General features: G+C 43.6%; 1 protein-coding gene across 3 annotated transcripts in view; it reads left to right on the plus strand.

The window, feature by feature from the left end:
• Positions 1 to 18063, plus strand: part of DOCK1 (dedicator of cytokinesis 1) — a 490751-nt gene that overhangs the window by 421660 nt on the left and 51028 nt on the right. For all 3 annotated transcript variants that reach the window (XM_059398805.1, XM_059398806.1, XM_059398807.1), the window contains 5 exons: positions 5666 to 5751; positions 5938 to 6094; positions 12932 to 12972; positions 14145 to 14235; positions 17113 to 17232. In XM_059398805.1, coding sequence (XP_059254788.1) covers positions 5666 to 5751; positions 5938 to 6094; positions 12932 to 12972; positions 14145 to 14235; positions 17113 to 17232 — 495 coding nt within the window. The remainder of the gene's footprint in view (positions 1 to 5665; positions 5752 to 5937; positions 6095 to 12931; positions 12973 to 14144; positions 14236 to 17112; positions 17233 to 18063) is intronic.

The following is an 18063-nucleotide window of genomic DNA, read 5'->3' on the forward strand; positions in this document are numbered from 1 at the left end:
GTCCGTTCTCCTCCGTGGTGCCCCTCTCCTGCTCCTCCTCTGCCCATTAGCCCTGCAGGATGCATTTTCTGGTCTCTCTCCTTGCCACTTGCCCCCTTCTCAAGTCATCCCGACAGGGGGTTCCCTGTCCCCCATGCCCACCCGCCCCCTGGCTGTCCCCAGTCCTGGATTTGACTTTTTTCAAAGAAAAGCTCCGACATGGGACTTCAGGATCTGCTCTGCTAATGTGTCAAGGTCTGGAGGCACCGGCATCTTTGGGTCCCTTGCATCGTCCGTGTGCACCCGCTGGACCACATTACTGCGAGACCAACCTTCACGGGCCTGAAACTGACCTCTCCCCTGGCTCACCAACATCCCCCTTCAAGACCAGCAATGCTCCAAGTCTCAGCCTCACTGGATTTTGCTTCATAAAAAAACAAAACAAAACAAAACAAAACATACTTTTAAGTTCCCTCCTGGCACCTTTTTAAAGAATACCATTTGTTATGTCTTTGGGAAAAACAGAATTAACAGCTGGGAAATGTGACCAGTGACCGTCCGGGCTGTATACCATTAATAAAAATGGAATGGAAAAGTCCCTACAGCAAAATTATATTTTCAGTCATGGAGCTATTTTCTGTCATCTTTGTGACGGTCAGTAAAATGCTCCACAACTTCCGGAAATTCCTGTTTCGTTGTAACACTATTAGAACATGAGTAATCTTGGCATCTTCGATGTTTTTGAGGTGCTGTTTCAATAATCTCTTTCTACGGCCCATGCTGGGAACTCTTGAGTGACCTAAGAGGATGTTGGCAGCTTCTGCCACTTGGAGGGCGAGCAGGATAGTTTGCACTAGCCTGTGGATGTGATTTTGGTGGTGATTTTATCCTGCTTATTCACTAATTCTTTGGGATTTTGTTTGTTGGCTTATTTTTGCTTTCGATTTCAAAATACTACTTGATTTTATTGTTTTGGACCCTGAAAGGGAACGTACAGCACAAGAACTAGGCTTTTATTTCATTGAATCCCAGACCTAAGAGTCTTTGAGAGATCATGGAAATGAAAGCCCTTGAGTTTAAGAGTTCTGATTACCTTGAATTCTTTTCTTACAAGCCCTCCAGCAGAGAGATACCCACACTTCTGTATGTCTTTTAGCCAAATCAAACAGGATGCACTCTAAGAGCATGTTCCTGGAGTCCAGGGTCGTTGAATACCGCCCAAAAGTCACTTGTCAGTGTGTGTGTAGGGTGTGGACATGGGGAGCGGCTGTACCTGTCTGAGCCATTCCCAGCCAACCAGGCAGTGGACAGTTCCCCAGCCTTGGGGCTCTTGGGCTCTAGACAGAAGCTTCAAGGTCAGTGAATAGCCTTCTTGTTGGATTTGGAAGGATGTGGGGATTTTAGAATGTGAGATATGGCGTGTGGGAGATTAACTGTGTAATTAAGTTTATAGAGCGGTTAAGCAAGAGGAATGCAATATACATAAAAATATTCGTGTGTCTGAGCGCAGGGATTAAAGGCTGTGACAGGCTGGGGGGACTCAGTGGCTTCTAAGATTTCACATGAACACAGAGCCCTGAGAGTGTGGGCATGCCAGGCTGCTCCCTGCCCAGCATGCTGGCTCCTTTGTCCCACGGCCCTGCTTTCCCCACAGGTACGATTCAGTGATGTTCTCCTGCCCGCCCCTCCTGCCCACACTAATGAGAAGGGACATGGTTCTGCAGTCCTAATGGATTGGCCCGGTTCCTTCTGGAAGGTCAGAAATTGAGAATCTGATTTGTTGGAGCTCTCTGAGACCAGGGCGTGCTCACGAATCATAACCTTCCCCTGCGGCACCTGTGAGCACCTTTTCTTGAACAACAGGAGAAGGCAGAGCAGAGTTGGATGAAGAGCACTTTCACTAAAGCTTATTTGTATGAAAGTCCAGAAGCACTTCTGCGAATGCATGTAGAAGACCCTGTGCCTAGATTTTAGATTTCACCCCATTCTTGATAACCTCCGAGCACTCTATCGATGTGGTGAACCATCTGTGCAAACCCTTCCCTCTGGGTCCATCCAGCTCCCTTCCTTGCTCTGACGTAAGCTCTGATCTCTTTTATCAATGCCTGGAAAATGCAGGCCTGGTTCTAAACATTTATAAGTGCATTAGGCCGGGAATGGTCAGTCTGGCTCCCAAGAAAAATGAAACATTCTCAATCAAATAGACTTGGCTTTTGGATTATCCACTACTGAGCTCTTTCACCCTATGATCCCTCAAATCGGAGCCAATAACCTGTGGATAACTGGAGCGTTGAGCATCGAAAGCAGTCATCACTTTCAAAGTTAATTGAATTAACAACGCTGTCAATACCCCTGTGAGCGTAGCCCCCTGCTCTGCCTTCCAGAAAGCCCTCCACTTACACGTGAACTCCGTTCCATATTCTTGGAAGGCCAATGGTATCAGATGGTTAGGGATGCTCTGGTTGGTATTTTAAGTTGGACACCTGTGGACATTTTTGTAGTGCTACTGGTGATTTCTGAAAAGAGAAGAACTGTAATGATTTTGCTTATCACGTGAGTGAGCCTCTGCCACCTTTTAAGCAACGCAGTAAACCCTTGCTAATTTTAACCTAAACGTCGAGAACCCTGCTGCACGTTAGACAGTGTGCATTTGAGTCCTATAATCAACAAACTTTTTAATAAAACCAGCTCTGCTCAATCAGCAAATGGACTTTCTCTCGTTTATTTGGACAGGATCATTGAGTTCTGATGATGATCACAGTTCGCAGCACACTCACAAATTGATTCCGGTATATTCTGTAAAAAACAATGCAGACCCTGGAATGAGAGGCTGGCTGCAGATCCTGGGGTATTGAATCCTTGCTGATAAACAGAATAGGGTTGCCAGGTGTTTGTGCAAATTACTTGGTTTAGAGGTTAGTAAAATTAGAATCAGCTGTGTTCTTCTGATTTACTTATCATTCATCCGCTCATTTTAGGAAACATTAAATTCATCAGTCAAATCTGATAAGCAGCACACTTAAAGAGCTGGTGTTTCCTTAGTGCCCTGGTTTGTGACAGCTACGTTTACGTGGAAGCAGAGAAGACATGCCATTTCCATAAAGTAGACTCCAAGTTCCAATACACCCGTTTAACTAGGGATGAAGAGTGGAAATGCCTGCATGTGTTGGTCCACGTTAGGATAAAGCCCGTTTTTCTGCATTCTCTGTGCCTTCCTCATTGTATGCTCATTAAACATGTGCGGCATGCAGTCTTGTGTTTTAATGAAGTTGAGCCTTATTTTGTACCTCAATTATTTGTCTTGAAGAACCAGCATTCTCCAAAATCTCTGTGGTCCCATCATGGTCCCCTCCGGGAAATGGGACTGGCCTGAAGCATCAGTGTTTGGGCTAATGGCAGCTGATCTGCCTCATAGTTGATTCCCAAAAGGCCCACCTTTTGCAGAACTCTTGACTGAATAGAACAGTGTACTAGTGGGTTAGTATCAAAAGGTGGTTATTTTACAGGAGAGTCGTTATCATGAGGCTTCAGGTAAAAACAATAAAACAAGCTTTTTTTCTTCTTCACTAGAGCTGCCTTTTTATCTATGTTCCTAAAATCCCTGAACCTTTCAGGCCAAACAGGATCAAACAGAGGGTGTTTACTTGGGGAGGAGACAACAGGGAAGATCAAGGAGAGAACCGCAGGATATGCACCGAGGCCTGGGCTCCGTGATGCGGCCGAGTCCTTGATGTCAAGCAGGAATCAATACACCTCTTGAGTCCCGTTTAAGCCTCCACTTCATCTGCACTGTGATAAAATTGTGGCTGCAGGCAGCAAGTCCCGATCAAGGTCAGGCAGCCCTGTGCCTATGTGAGTCTCCCCAGACCCCTTGCCTTCTGCCTCACAGGGGCCACAGTCAGCTGCCCCCCAAAGTGACAACAGCACCCCGAGTGCCCAGCGCGGACCAGATGCCTGCAGCCCCTGTTGCCAGCCATCGTCATATGAGTGTGTCCAGCCCTTGGCTTGCGTGGCCAAGAGCCCAGGCTGTGTCTTAGCAACCTGCGGCACTGTGCCCCTGCTGACCTGTGAAGCCCTCCCCGGCTCCAATGCATTACGGATCCCCCAAAGGTCCTTGTGCACATCGCACCTTCATGCCGTTAAACACCACCACAGACTGTTCTAGAAGAGACCCAGAGAGACGGAAATTCTTTCTGTCGCACAGCTTAAATAACTACAGGATCCTAGTATCCATGGGAGACTTGGAGATTCTTCCCTGGGAAGGCATTGCCTGAGCATGTATTTTAAGGGGATCCTAGGGGCACATAGGTGGCTCAGTGGGTTAAGTGTCTCCCTTCAGCTCAGGTCATGATCCTAGGGTCCTGGGACTGAGCCCCGTGTTGGGCTCCCCGCTTGGCGGCGAGTCTGCTGCTTCCTTTCCCTTGGTCCTTCCCCACTTGCCCTGCTCGTGCATGCTCTCTCTCAAATAAACACCTCAAATCATTTTGTAAAAATGTTTATTCTTTTAAAATTTCTTTTCAGTGTTCCAGAATTCATTGTTTATGCACCACACCCAGCTCTGTGTAATACGTGCCCTCCACAATACCCACCTAAAATCTTTAAAAAATAAAACTAAGGGGCTTCTAGAGACCCCTGCCTACATACAGAGTGTTCTTGCTTTCTGAATCCTGAATTTAGCTGTTTCCCTCAATTCCTCCTAAACTTGCCTTCTTTGAGTTTGGTGTGGATTTTCCCACTCTGTGGGAACTAACTTTCTCCTAGGCTTCCTTCCTCCCTGACCCAAGTCAGTGGGTAATTTCGGGGCCCCTGCAACATGGAGATAAACTGTGGAGAATCCCATAGGAGTGGGCCTGAACTCTGCCAAGGGGAGGGGACTGAGCAGCAGTCCAGGGCTCAGATCTGTCATTAGTGAGGTAGTTACTTCTGGCCTGGTCAGCCCAAGGTTCATGACCCCTGTGAAAACAGCCTGGAGATTTGTACCTCTCCAGAATTTAGAGTTTTCCTAAAAACTCCAAGAGACAGAGTTTCGGTCCAAGAGACAGTTCTGGGGATCCTTGCCCACAGCTATGCTCTGGAATTCTGATCGGAAGCTTTGGGGTGTTCAAGAAGGCCTGCAGATGGACCTTTTTGAGACGTCTGCTGGTCTTTTAGAGACTTTGTCCCTCCTGTGTTTTGTGACCTTTTTTTTTCAACCAAAGTGAGCTGTTTCCTTAGATCCATCAAGGAATGGCAGTGAAGTGGCCTCTTGGATGTTTTGCGATTGCAGGGAACTCTCTGCTGGCAAGTGAAATGCCATCTGTTCCTTTCCAGGAACCACTGAGCTATTTTCAATGTTACTTGTTCGCAGAGATGAAGTTTGAGACGCTGTCTCCTACTGCTCCTTGGTTGTTTTTCCTGTGGTTCCCTCGTCTGTCTTTCTTTAGTTCTTGCTCCTGCTATCAGAATATGCATGTTTATTAACTCAGTTAACCAGGGGAGGAAATGAAAGGGTCCCCCCGTGACAGGGGATCGTCAGACATCTCCAGGGCTCCAGGATGGCAACTCTTCAATGAAGTCAGGCTTCAAAGGCTTAGGGTAACTAACTGTCTGATGACAATCTCTCACCGATTCACGTACTACTGATGCTCAGTTTTAAAAGGAAATATCCACCATGCTAATTATTTACACTTCCTGTGTTTAATTATAGTTTGAAAATGAGATCATCACCAAGCTGGATCATGAAGTGGAAGGAGGCCGAGGAGATGAACAGTACAAAGTGTTATTTGATAAAATGTAAGTGTTGATTAACAGTAGGATTTATGTCAGAACAGAGACAGAGAGACTGTAATTAGACTACAATGAACTTTGTAGCCCAGAAATAATTAAAATGTGTTAATAATGGAAAATATTTTAAATTGCACCTCAGTCAACTTTCCTTTTCTGAGCGTGATTAACAAGGTGTGCATAATTATTTTTCAGCCTCTTGGAGCACTGCAGGAAGCACAAATACCTCGCCAAAACAGGAGAAACTTTCGTCAAACTCGTTGTGCGCCTGATGGAAAGACTCCTGGATTACAGAACCATCATGCATGATGAGAACAAAGAAAATCGCATGAGCTGCACTGTCAACGTGCTGGTGAGTGAAATGCGAGTTCACTAAATTTCCAGTCTTCACAGGGAGCCAGAAACTGGACCAGAAAGTTCAAAGGCCTCATGGCAGCTGGCCTTGGAGCGTTTTGTGGGGGGAACTCAGCCTCCTTCGCTCATTTCCTCGTCTGCTGTGGGGAAGGGCAAATGAAGATGAGTCCTGCTGCTCCACTGTAAACAAGTCTGCAGAATCATCACCCCTGGGGGTTTCCAGGTGGTTCTTCCTGGGGCTGAGAATGATCAGCCAAACTGTTTTGTTGCCAGGTAGCACCCTCGTTGATGACAGGTGTCTCGGGCTTCGTCATTAGGAGATTGCAAACATGTCCTGTTGTGGGTTGAGTGGTGGCCCCCATGAGATGGGTCCAGCTCCCAATCCTCAGAACCTGTGACCATACTTGGGCCAAAAGCCTCCTTACAGATGTGATTTAGTTAAGGGTCACAAGATGAGATTGTCCTGAATTACTGTCCAGTTGGGACCCTAAATCCAATAACAAGCATCCTTATAAGAGACAAAAGGAGATGCACAGAAGACCACATGAAGGTACAGGTAGAGACTGCAGTGATATAATTACCAGCCAAGGGGCTCTTGGAGTCCCCAAAAGTGAGGAGTGGCTGGGTGGGATTCTTGCCTGGAGCCTTTAGAGGGAGCATGGCCCTGGTGATGCCTGGATTTCCAACTCTGGCCTCCAGAACTGTGAGAGAATATATATCATTTTAAGCCACCAGGATTATGATGATTTGCTACAGCAGCCTCGAGGAACTAGCTCATGGCCTCTTGAAGAGCGGGGGCTCGGGTAAATGTGGCTGCTGCCATCCACAGTCCTCTTGCACACCTGCTATCACTGTGACATGGCCAGGTCCTACAGACACCCCCTTCCTGGCTTAGTGGTGGTGCAGAGCTCGGGGCAGTGCACTTTCAGGAAGCTTGATGACAAGCTCAGCTGCAGGGAGTGGTTGGCCAGCCTCGTCACTGTCAGGAACCACGTGACTCCTATATCTCCCTCCAGAGCTCTCTGCCCCTCTCTGCCTCATCCTCCTCTGTCACTCCCAGAAGGAGCCAGAAAAGCAGACTCTTGGCCCTGAGAGGGTTTGTTTTTATTGCCCCTGCCTGTCCCAAGGCAAGAATGTGAGAAAGCATATTCCTGCTTCGGGCTGCCTACTTCACTTCTCAGGAGCTTGTATATCACCATCTGGTCGTTAGATGACATGTGGATGTTCTGCCCTCACTTCATACTGTCCACCTCCATTGGAATGGACTTGTAGGCACTTTGAGCTCGTGGAAGTGGACTTTTGTGCCAAGAGGAATATGACCCATCCTTCATTCTTTAGAAAACCACCAGAGATGTGATAGGTTTAAAAACATATTTCCACCTTCCATCCAGTTTATTGTCAATACTGAATTTGTACTTTGCGTGAGAAACTGGAAACTGAAGGCTCATGGGCCACCTCAGCCCCTGCCTTCTGTGGATAGGCAGCCAGTTCTCACTAATGATAAATACCATCTGTAGCAAGTTTTCTTTTCCCTAAACATCCAAATATGGAGGACTTCTGGTTTCCGGTTTAAAAGGAGCTTGGACTCTTCACCATAAGAAAAAAGCTGAAAAACCAAAAATCAACAAATCTTCTTAGTTCTGTCTTTCAGATCTGCAGGGAAAACTGCTGCCCCCCAGACTGGAGAGGCAAGAGAATCCAGTGAATGACAGCTCAGTGGAACAGAAACCATCCCTAGGGCCAGGACTAGCTTAGATGCCTCTTACCTAGTGCATTGTGTCTGCTGGCGACCTGAAATTACAAGGCATACTAAAGGCAGAAAACACAGTTTGAAAAGAGAGAGCAATCATCAGAGCTAGGCTTGGATATGGCCCAAGTTTTGGAATTTTAAGCCTGGGAATTTAAAAGAACTATGATTAGTATGTGAAGAGCTCTAATGGAAAAAGTGGACCTTATGCAAAAATGTTGAAGTAATACAAGCAAAAAGATGGAACTCTAAGAAAGAACCAAAAAGAAATGCTAGAAATCCAGAACACAGTAATGGAATAAAGAATGTCTTTGGTCTCTTCTTGTTTTTTAAAAACCTTATTTATTTATTTGTTTGTTTGTTTGTTTGTTGATAGAGAGGCAAGACAGGGAGAGAGGGAATACAAACAGGGGGAGTGGGAGAGGGAGAAACAGGCCTCCCACCAAGAAGGGAGTCTGACAGAGGGCTCGATCCCAGGACCTCGGATCATGACCTGAGCTGAAGGCAGAATGCTCAATGACTGAGCCACCCAGGTGCCCCTTTCTTTGATCTCATTGGTAGACTGGCCAGAGCCAAGGAAGGAATCAGTGAGCTTGAAAGTTCTAAATAAGTACGTGGATGTCATAAGGGTCTTAGGCAACTGTGAGTATTATGTGCTTCTGGCTTCTGTCCCTGAGATCTGGCCTACTGCTAAGTTTGCTTTTATAGTCACCTGGAGGCTAGTTGGGTGAGGGCCCCAGTCTTTTGCTCAGGAATGCCCTGACCCTTGCTTCATTGTCTTCCTGCATTCTAACAGCTGTTCAGAGAAATTTACTTTTATAATGACAAAATGATTAACATGAAATAGAAATCAATATTTTCCTGTTTGAGAGAAATGGAAACCTTTTAAAAATAATTTCCTACTATGGACATACTTTTCTAGTGCTCACTAGGATTTTTAAGGGGATCTAAGAAGCTGATTTGTGTCCAGAGGGAAGAATTATTAGTACGTTTCTTCACTTTCCAACTTTGATGATTGAGAATACTATTTTTTTTTTTTTTTTTTTAATTTTAAGCAAGATCTCTCATGCTCACCAGGATGTGAAACCTAGTGGAGATGTACTCGGAATGTGGCCTTTTATCATCAGAACCCAGGGGCAGAAAATCAGCTCTCGAAATGCCACCTGCAGTCACAGTTTCTGATGTTAACCTGTGTTCCTCTGCCATACGGAGCCTCACGCAGTACCTACCTGTTGCTGCAGTCAGCACTAGCCAGGCTCTAACCAAGAAGCACACCTGACATCATTAACCTCTCTGAACTTGTAACACCCTGAATCATTCAAGGAAGAGTCAGGTGTTCTATTCTTAGCCTTTTCCTAGGGATCATAAGATGGGTCCCAACCTATCACAAGGCCTTCCCGGGTTTTTACAGACCAATGTTCTGTCTCTTAATAGTCACTACCCAGCTCGTGTTTAGTCACATAAGTAGAAACATAAATATATTTTTATCTCCTAGTCCATTTTCACCTTTTCTCTTGGTACTTTCCTTATGAAACAAATTATGAATATGTATATCCATCTCTAGATGAAAATAGATGTCTAAGCATACATTAGGGCTATATAAAATGCACTCTGTTTATTACTAACCTGGAAATCCTAAAGTTAAAAAATAGAATAAAAAAATAATAAATAGAATCAAGAACATAGGATTTATTGATGCTCTTTAAGCCCATTGCCAAATTTCCTTTAGAACCAGTGCTTTTTTTTTTTTAATGGAATCAATGGAACATTCTAACTTGTGTGGGTTCATTAATGTGTTACTGTTCCTTGCATTTAAACAAAAATTTTTAAAAATAATTGAGCAGTTACTTTGTGCAGGGACCGGAGTCCGCTACCCGTACCCATCCCTGAAGCACATCTGTTTTACACTAGATCACGGTTGCCCCTGGACAGAATGTGCATTTGTAATGAAGTAGAGTTTTGTTGTCCCCTTAGAGTCGTGCAGTCTTTCATGACTGGTTGGTAATTCGTTGTGTGTCACCACTATTCTAAACAGTCATCAAGACAGCCCTCTCTCAGACACGATAGACTCCTTGTTATTTTTTAGATATAAGTTACTTTTTTCGTGGCCCCTTTAGAAAGGTAATTAAGCTGGCTGTCACGAGAATTCTAAAAATCTCAGCATTTGTTGTCATCATGAAGGAACACAGAACTGGAGTATAAAGCAAATGTGTAAGTTCTGGAAGATGGGTGTGTCATGGTGCATTAGCACTGGAGGTCTAGTCCTGAAAGGGTTGCAGAGATCCACAATGATCCACAGAGCTGGAACCTGGCCCAGACCCAGCACCAGTGCAGAGGGGACCTGAGAAGCGGGAATGATGGGGAGAGGGGAGGGGGGAGGGGGTGCTGCTGCAGGGCCCAGAAGTGGAGCGCCGGAGCAATGTGACCTTTTACGTAAGAAACCCACAGTTTTATATAGAAACTGGGGTTTGAGATGAGCGTCCTTCAGTTGTAGAGAGGTTTTGAAGTCCTAGGAAGGGAACAGAACTAAGCACAGGCAGGAAATAGAAGACATTTCCATATCCGTGAGAGAGGAATAAAGGTCACCTGATATGCCCATTGTGAAATTGTAAAGGAGAATGATCAAAAGCTTGGGGAAAGATTAAAAATACCAGTGCAAAATAGGATAGTATAAAATCGTAGCTTGTAAATACTGGTGAGTTAGAGCTGGAAGTGAAGGGCTCATCCTCTCCCTTTGATGCGGATTCTCTTTGTTACGTCCCTCTGAGTTGTCGGCTGAAAATATCCTCATTACTGAGCCATAGCATATGAACCAGAGGACATTGAAATCTCAGATGCAGCAAAATAGGAAAATCTTGGAGCATTTTTCTAAAGGTGCCCCCTCTTACTTTCTATATTTATTTATCACTTCTTTTCAGAGAGATCAATTTCAGAAGCAGGGTCTCTTTTTTTGCTCATGAAATTAAACAACTTATTCCATCTTAAGGGATAATTGGAGTCCTTTATAATGGTGATATGGACTATGATCTTGGGGCCTAATCCTAGAGTCCTCACATTGTATTCAGGTGCTAAATTTCACACTGACAGTGGCTGTGATGTTGCCTGCCCTCCCTTGGGCCTGGTTAGGTGAGTGTTCTGCGCCTTTTTGGGGCCCCAAATCTTAAAAAAGATTTAAACCTTTAAAAAATTTTTTAAATGTTTATGGAGATGTTTACATTAAGAGATAGAATTTTTTTTCTTTTTTAAAAATATATTTAATTTATTTATTTGAGAGAGAGAGAGAGCACAACCAGCAGGAGGGGCTGAGAGGGTAGGAGAAGCAAACTTCCTGCTGAGCAGGGAACCCAATGTGGGGCTCGATTCCAGGACCCTGAGATCATGACCTGAGCTGAAGGCATACACTTAACCAACTGAGCCACCCAGGTGCCCCAAGAATAAAAGGTAGAAAGAAATTTTCTTGGTCACATTTTACAGTATGTGGAAATAGCCCATTGCTTATAACCTGCTAATTAATATTTTTCATCAATAAGCATTGAAATACAGAATGTGCTTCCAAGGCCAACTGGTTTCTTTACTGTGGCTTGCAAGGTTGGTCTGTCTGGAACAGCAGTGTCCAATAGAAATTTCTGTGATGATGAAATGTTCTCTCTCTGTACCATTTGGTACAGTAACAGTAGCCCCACAGGGTTACTGAGTCCTCAGGGTATGGCAAAAATAACAGAGGGAGCATGGAAGCACCTTAAAATGAAAACACGACAGTCCAAAACCTTTGGGATGCGGCAAAGGCAGCCCTAAGAGGGAAGTATATATATAGCAATACAGGCCTTCCTCAGGAAGGAAGAAAAGTCTCAAATACACAGCCTAACCTTATAGCTAAAGGAGCTGGAAAAAGAACAGCAAACAAAGCCTAAGTCCAGCAGAAGAAGGGAAATAATAAAGATTAAAGCAGAAATCAATGATGTAGAAATTAAAAAAAAAAAAAAATCCAGTAGAACAGATCAACGAAACTGGGAGCTGCTTCTTTGAAAGAATTAACAGATTAATAAAGCCCTAGCCAGACTTATCAAAAAGAAAAGAGAAAGGACAGAGTAAATAAGTCATGAAAGAAAGAGGAGAGATCCCAACCAACACTGCAGAAATGCAAACAATGAAAAGAGAATACTATGAGCAGTCGTATGCCAACAAATTAGACAACCTGGAAGAAACAGATAATTTCCTAGAAATATATAAACTACCATGACTGAAACGAAAAGAAATAGAAAATCTGAACAGACCCATAACCAGCAAAGAAATTGAAGGAGTAATAAAAAATCTCCCAATAAACAAGAGTCCAGGGCCAGAGGGCTTCCCAGGGGAAGCAAATGTTTAACTTTATTTAATTTTTTTTTTAAAAGATTTATTTATTTATTTAAGAGAGAAAGAAAGAGAGCAGTGGGGAGGGGCACAGGGAGAGAGAAAATCAGAGAATCTCAGGTAGATGTAGATGCCCTGCCAAGGAAGGAGCCTGACTCGGGGCTTGATCCCCTGACCCTGAGATCATGACCTGAGCCCAAGAGTCAGATGCTTAACCAACTGAGCCACCCAGCCAGCCCTAACTTTATTTAATTTTAATTAAATTTACTTTACATCGCATACAGGTAGCATGGCTACTGTATTGGCCACCTCATGTCTAGAATACCACATTGCCCTCTCGTGGCTCTAGCCAAGTCTGGGCCCAGCATGGTTTAAGTCTTGTTAGTGATACTTACTCCAAGATATGGGATCTTTCATGTATTTTTCATTTTCTAATGACTTTCTAATGTCTAAGGCATCATATCTTTGGGGTAATACCTTTATTTAGCTAAAGACTAGGTTTCAGTCCTTTCAGTGTAGGAAGTGGAATCATTAGCATCACCCCCCCGCCCCCCAAAAATTGAAGACCAATGTAAGACATCTTTGTACTTTATGTGAATTTATGGTTCTAAACCAAAGAGCTCGGTCCCTTTGGCTGTGCTTGACACCAGTGGAAGAACCTTGAGTGTTTAGTGCTTATGTGACACCTTTTGTAGAACAGGTTTCTTAAAACAGTGTTGTGGTTTGATTTTTCAGAATTTCTACAAAGAAATTGAAAGAGAAGAAATGTACATAAGGTATGTCAGCATCCCGCTTGTCCGTACCCTCTGCAGGTTTACTATAATTGCTGTTTGTCAAGTGCATGCTAACAACTGTTGTATGACCACAGGGGTTTATCTTGTAGGAGTCATGAATCCTGGAGGTTGAATTTGGTGTATCCTGACTCCTGTGCAGATGCCAGTGCTGACATTTCGGGGGTCATATTTAGCTAAATACTATTTCACAGGGTTTTGGTATCTCTTGACTGACTCATGTGGCCCTTTTAAAAAGAGATAAGAGCACAATTTTCATGTTTTACAGTAAACCATATGATCAAATGAGAAATCAGTTTTAATTATATCATAAATAGACAATAGTATATTTTTTCAGTCTATTCTTTTAACTGATGCTATATTCTGATGTTTTATATTTTCTGCTGGATTTCCCTCCTTCATTTGCCTTTTTCTCTAGAGGGGGTTGGCTGGGATGGATCCCCTCTCTTGGTCATTTCGAGGGGCCAGTGTCAATATTTAGCAAGATGATAACTTAGAAGAGAATAAGATTATGTTCATGTGGCTTAATGTTTAATGATGTGTTTACTATATCAAGCATGCTCTTCTAACTTGATTTCTAAGAATGTTTTTAGTTTCTCCTTTATTAAAATATACCAAATAAACTTAATAAACTTCTGCAAAAGCAGCCAGATTCTTTTATCTAAAATGTAGTTTACTCTATATTAAAAAGCAATTTTATAACTTTATGGCAGAGAAATTTTTTGATCACATTCAGTGTGATCATTGGAGCTCTTTATTTTTATGGATTTGTGTTTTTATGGATTTCGGGAGGGGGTGCCTTTGTAGTCAATAGAAACGTAAGAAATTACAATCAGACTTCGTGATCTCATTTCACATGTAAGATGAAAAGGAAAGAGAGACCCTTGAAGTACAATTCTGCATTCTTGGGCTGTCTTCATTTTCAACCTGAAAAAGGAGCACTTAAAATTTTTTTACAAAATACGATTGTATATTACTCTTACTGGCTTTCCTTAGTGCTTTCTGCACCAAAAGTGTTCAGGGCTTTGGGAATTGTGAACTCTGTGAAGAGAAAATGTAGATACAGTTTACTGTTGAAGGTAGAGTTTAACTCTTGCAATCTTCAACACAAATGATTTGTTGACATCTTAGACGATCACTCTGTTTTGTCATCTCAGATACCTGTACAAGCTGTGTGACCTACACAGAGAGTGTGACAACTACACAGAGGCGGCCTACACCTTGCTTCTCCACGCAAAACTTCTGAAGGTAACAGAAATTGCTACATACTTTCACGATTCTGTTATTATAAATTCTGAGATGATTTAAAATTTTATTTTTCCATGATAAATTTTAATAAACCTATAATTTAAGTTCTTATGGATTTTGACTAAAGGCAGTGACATAAACAAAGATATTTAGAAGGCACTTTGATGACAGACTTGGCCCTACTGAATGCAGATTTAACAAGATGTTAGAACGAATTATCACTAAGCATCATAAACACCTATTGTTGGGGTGTTTGCTGTCATTGAGTTAGAGATTCTGTAGGTCCTTCTTCATGCCAGCAGGACACAGTAGTAGAGGAAGGTGCTGTCAGTAAGAAGGAATTTCTGAGGTGGACAGTTAAGAGATAAGATGAAACGTATCCCTGATTACCTTAGAGAAGAGTTTACACTGAGATACTGTATTGGTCCATCAGTTCACGTGAGACCTCCCGCCTCATTCTCCTGGAGTGTTGCTCCTGAGCACAGGTCTAGCATGACAACTTTTAGTTCCAGTGATTCTTTTGTTATGCACATATCTTTTGACATTGGTCGTTGTTTGGTTGGTTGGTTTTCAATAATATATTCATGCTCTTCCCTCATATCGTTCTCGCCCAGCTAATCATAGAGTAGACCCTCAGTAAATAATGGGATGGGTGGATGATGAATGGATGGATGATGCATGGATGGTTGACTAGTTGGTTGGATTGAAGAATGAAAGTGTGGGTGGGTGGGTGGATAGATAGATGACTGGTTGGATGGTTGATTGGTTGGCTAAGAATGAGAAGGTGGGTGGGTAGGTGGATGGGTGGACGGATGGAAGTATGGGTGGGTAGATGGATGGAAGGAAGGAGGCATGGAAGTGTGGGGGGGAAGGTGGATGGATGGGTAGATGGATGGATGGACACATCGATGGACAGATGAGTGGGTGGGTAAATAGATTTATCCAAATGTCTAGGTAGGTGGGAAGGTGGGAAGATGGATGGACGAGTGAATGGATGAAGGAAATGCTATACAACCTCGAGTTTTACATTTTAAAACTTCAGGTGATCATTAGATCATCCTTCCTATCACATCCTTGGAAAAAAAATGAAAAATTATAAAGTAGATAGACAAGAACAATTAGGAGAATTAGAATTTAGTTGAGTGACCCAACAGAAAGACCGCTCGTTCAAGGAATCCTGTTTTCAAAATCAGGACAGCCTTTGAGCACCAAAAATGGAACGAAAGAAAACCAGGAAAGATTACTTTAAAACGGGCATTAAGCAATGTCTGTGAATGATGAGAAGCCATCAGGAAGATACTGTATTGGGAGTGAAACTCCCAAGAATCTTCCAGCCTTTGGACCAACCCCAAAATCTCCAGCATCTCTTGATGCTACAAATCTACACAGGCTGCTATGGAGACACTGGAGTGTGGGCATTTACCTTTGCTTGAAAACAAAAGGGTCCATGACAAAGAAAAGAGGAGAAGGCTCCATCTGGGATCTTCATCAGTAGGCATCAATAGACCCCCTTTGGCTTCACAACACATAAAGCTCTCACAAGGAATGCGATTAGGACGATAAAGATTTCCCTTGGCATACCTGACACCAGCCATACCACTAGGAATTCTAATGGTTTTCATTTCTGAGGACCCCAAATTTCAATAATAAGGCATTTTTGCAAAGACGAAGGTATTTCTTTTTACCAGGATTGAAATGGGGTTGACAAAATGCTCACTCAGCTTCCTCTTTCACAGTACATAAACGTCTGTTGAGCACAGATGGGTTTGTCATAGATCACACGAGGGCATTTCACATCCCAAACCACAGGCCCGGATGCATTATCTTTTCTACTGGGACTCTGGATTTTCCAGTTAAGTGGCGAATGCTCTGTAATTTCTCTCCATATCTTTTACACCATGACGTTTCACAGTGTTCCCTAAAGACGTTTTGATAATTGCAGTCAGCGTGAACTCATGCTGGTTAATCAACTTACGAAAGGCATTATTTGAAAAAAAAAGAGGAAGGGGGAAGAAAGGCATTATTTGTATTGCTATGAAAAGTGTTCTTCAACGTGACAGATATATTCTTGTTCATTAACAAAACATTCTCAAATATAATCTTTTTTGGTTATTTTGTCAAAAACAAGAGCAGTAAAACCGTTAGCCTTGAGCCCTAGTAATCAAGTGAAATCATGTGAGTGTTTAAGTGGGAGGGGGAGAGGGATTTTTACTTCCCTGCTCAATATTTTTTAAGTGATTTTAAAATGCAAGGAAGTTATTCGACATCAGAACCTTATTTATTTTATTGTAGTTACACAGTAGACTCACCTAAAATTTTACGTTTATCCCCCACGAAGGCAGGACTCTAGCTAGGCCGCGAGAATCCCATAATTAATGATTTGTAGCGACTGGTTGTAGTCAGGATACGCGAGTCTGATTTTTAAGGCGAAGCCTAAAGGTACGACTGCTATGTGAGATCCGAGTGTCTTCTCTGCTGTTGACTAAAATGTTGAGGATCTCCAGATGGAGGGCAGCCCCCCGGGATGCCTCACCTGAGACAGCCCCTAAATCGCCCAGCTCGTGATTCATCTCAGGAGTTACAAGGCGCTATCAGCAAGAGGACGGTTCTGTGATTTCCAGAAACTGCTGGGTTTCTCTTCTGTATGAATCGAGGCCCAGCTTTGCCTCCCTCTTGTCTTTCCTTCCTCGTGGGCTTCTGCACAGAGGTTCTGCACTCATTTCCAGGTCCCAGCAGCCCCAAGTGTCCCTGGGACCATGGCCTGTGTACATGCAGGGCATGGGGGCCTCGCCGTGGTGCATTCTGACCAACAGTGGGCCAGGGGTGGCACTGGACACACCCTCGCCTGACCTGTCTTGTGCTTTGCTTTGGCCTCAGTGGTCGGAGGACGTGTGTGCGGCCCACCTCACCCAGCGGGACGGGTACCAGGCGACGACACAGGGCCAGCTGAAGGAACAGCTCTACCAGGAAATCATCCACTACTTCGACAAAGGCAAGGTAAAAAAAAAAAAGAGACTTTTTTTTTTCCTCTGCTTTCCTTTTTATGTGTACCTTCCTACAGCACATGTCTTGTAACATAGGATGTTTGTGGAATCGGACACTTGTCACAGACTGTGTATTGGAAGGTTTTATGCATGGTCCACCTGCTGGGACTTCTAAGTAGAAATCCTAGCCCCAAACCCTGCAGTTCTTCCCTTTGCAGAGGCTCTGCAAGTAAGGACTAAAAAGCACAAGTGTTTTGCTTGTCCTGCCGGAGAGCACTGTGGCTGGAACCTTGATATGGAAAAGCTTCTGGGCACGTAGAACGAATGGATTCCTTTCACAGTTTGTGTTTTTCTGTGAGCGCTGAAAAATGAATCCTGTGGTAAGACCCATAGTGCTCCGTTTTGGTGGATTCTAGATTAAGTGGCTCCCACAAATTATTTATTTCTTGGACTTCTGTGAAAAGGAAACATGCCATCATTTTTCCCAGCCAGTAACAGATCTCATTAGCGTAGTTTGTGATTCACATAAGCCGTAACTATTTGGGGGAGAGAAAAAGGTACCTGAACTTTGGAAGTTTTGAAAATCTGCCACCAAAGGGACTTTGGAGCTCATTCTGGGACTTCCTTAGGATTCTGAACTCCTCTTGGTTACCTGCTTTTCTTTCCTCACTCGGGGGAAGGTAACCAGAGACTCCATGGAGGTACCATGTGTGTCTCCTAGGGCTCCTATAGGAAAGCACTACCAACTGAGTGGCCTTAAATGACAGCAGTGGGTTCTGTCACCGTCCTGGAGGCTCTCAGTCTGACGCAAATGTGTTGGCAGGGCCGTGCTCTCTGTGTGAGG

The sequence above is a fragment of the Mustela nigripes genome, chromosome 4, assembly GCF_022355385.1.
Source record: "Mustela nigripes isolate SB6536 chromosome 4, MUSNIG.SB6536, whole genome shotgun sequence".
Taxonomy (NCBI): domain Eukaryota; kingdom Metazoa; phylum Chordata; class Mammalia; order Carnivora; family Mustelidae; genus Mustela; species Mustela nigripes.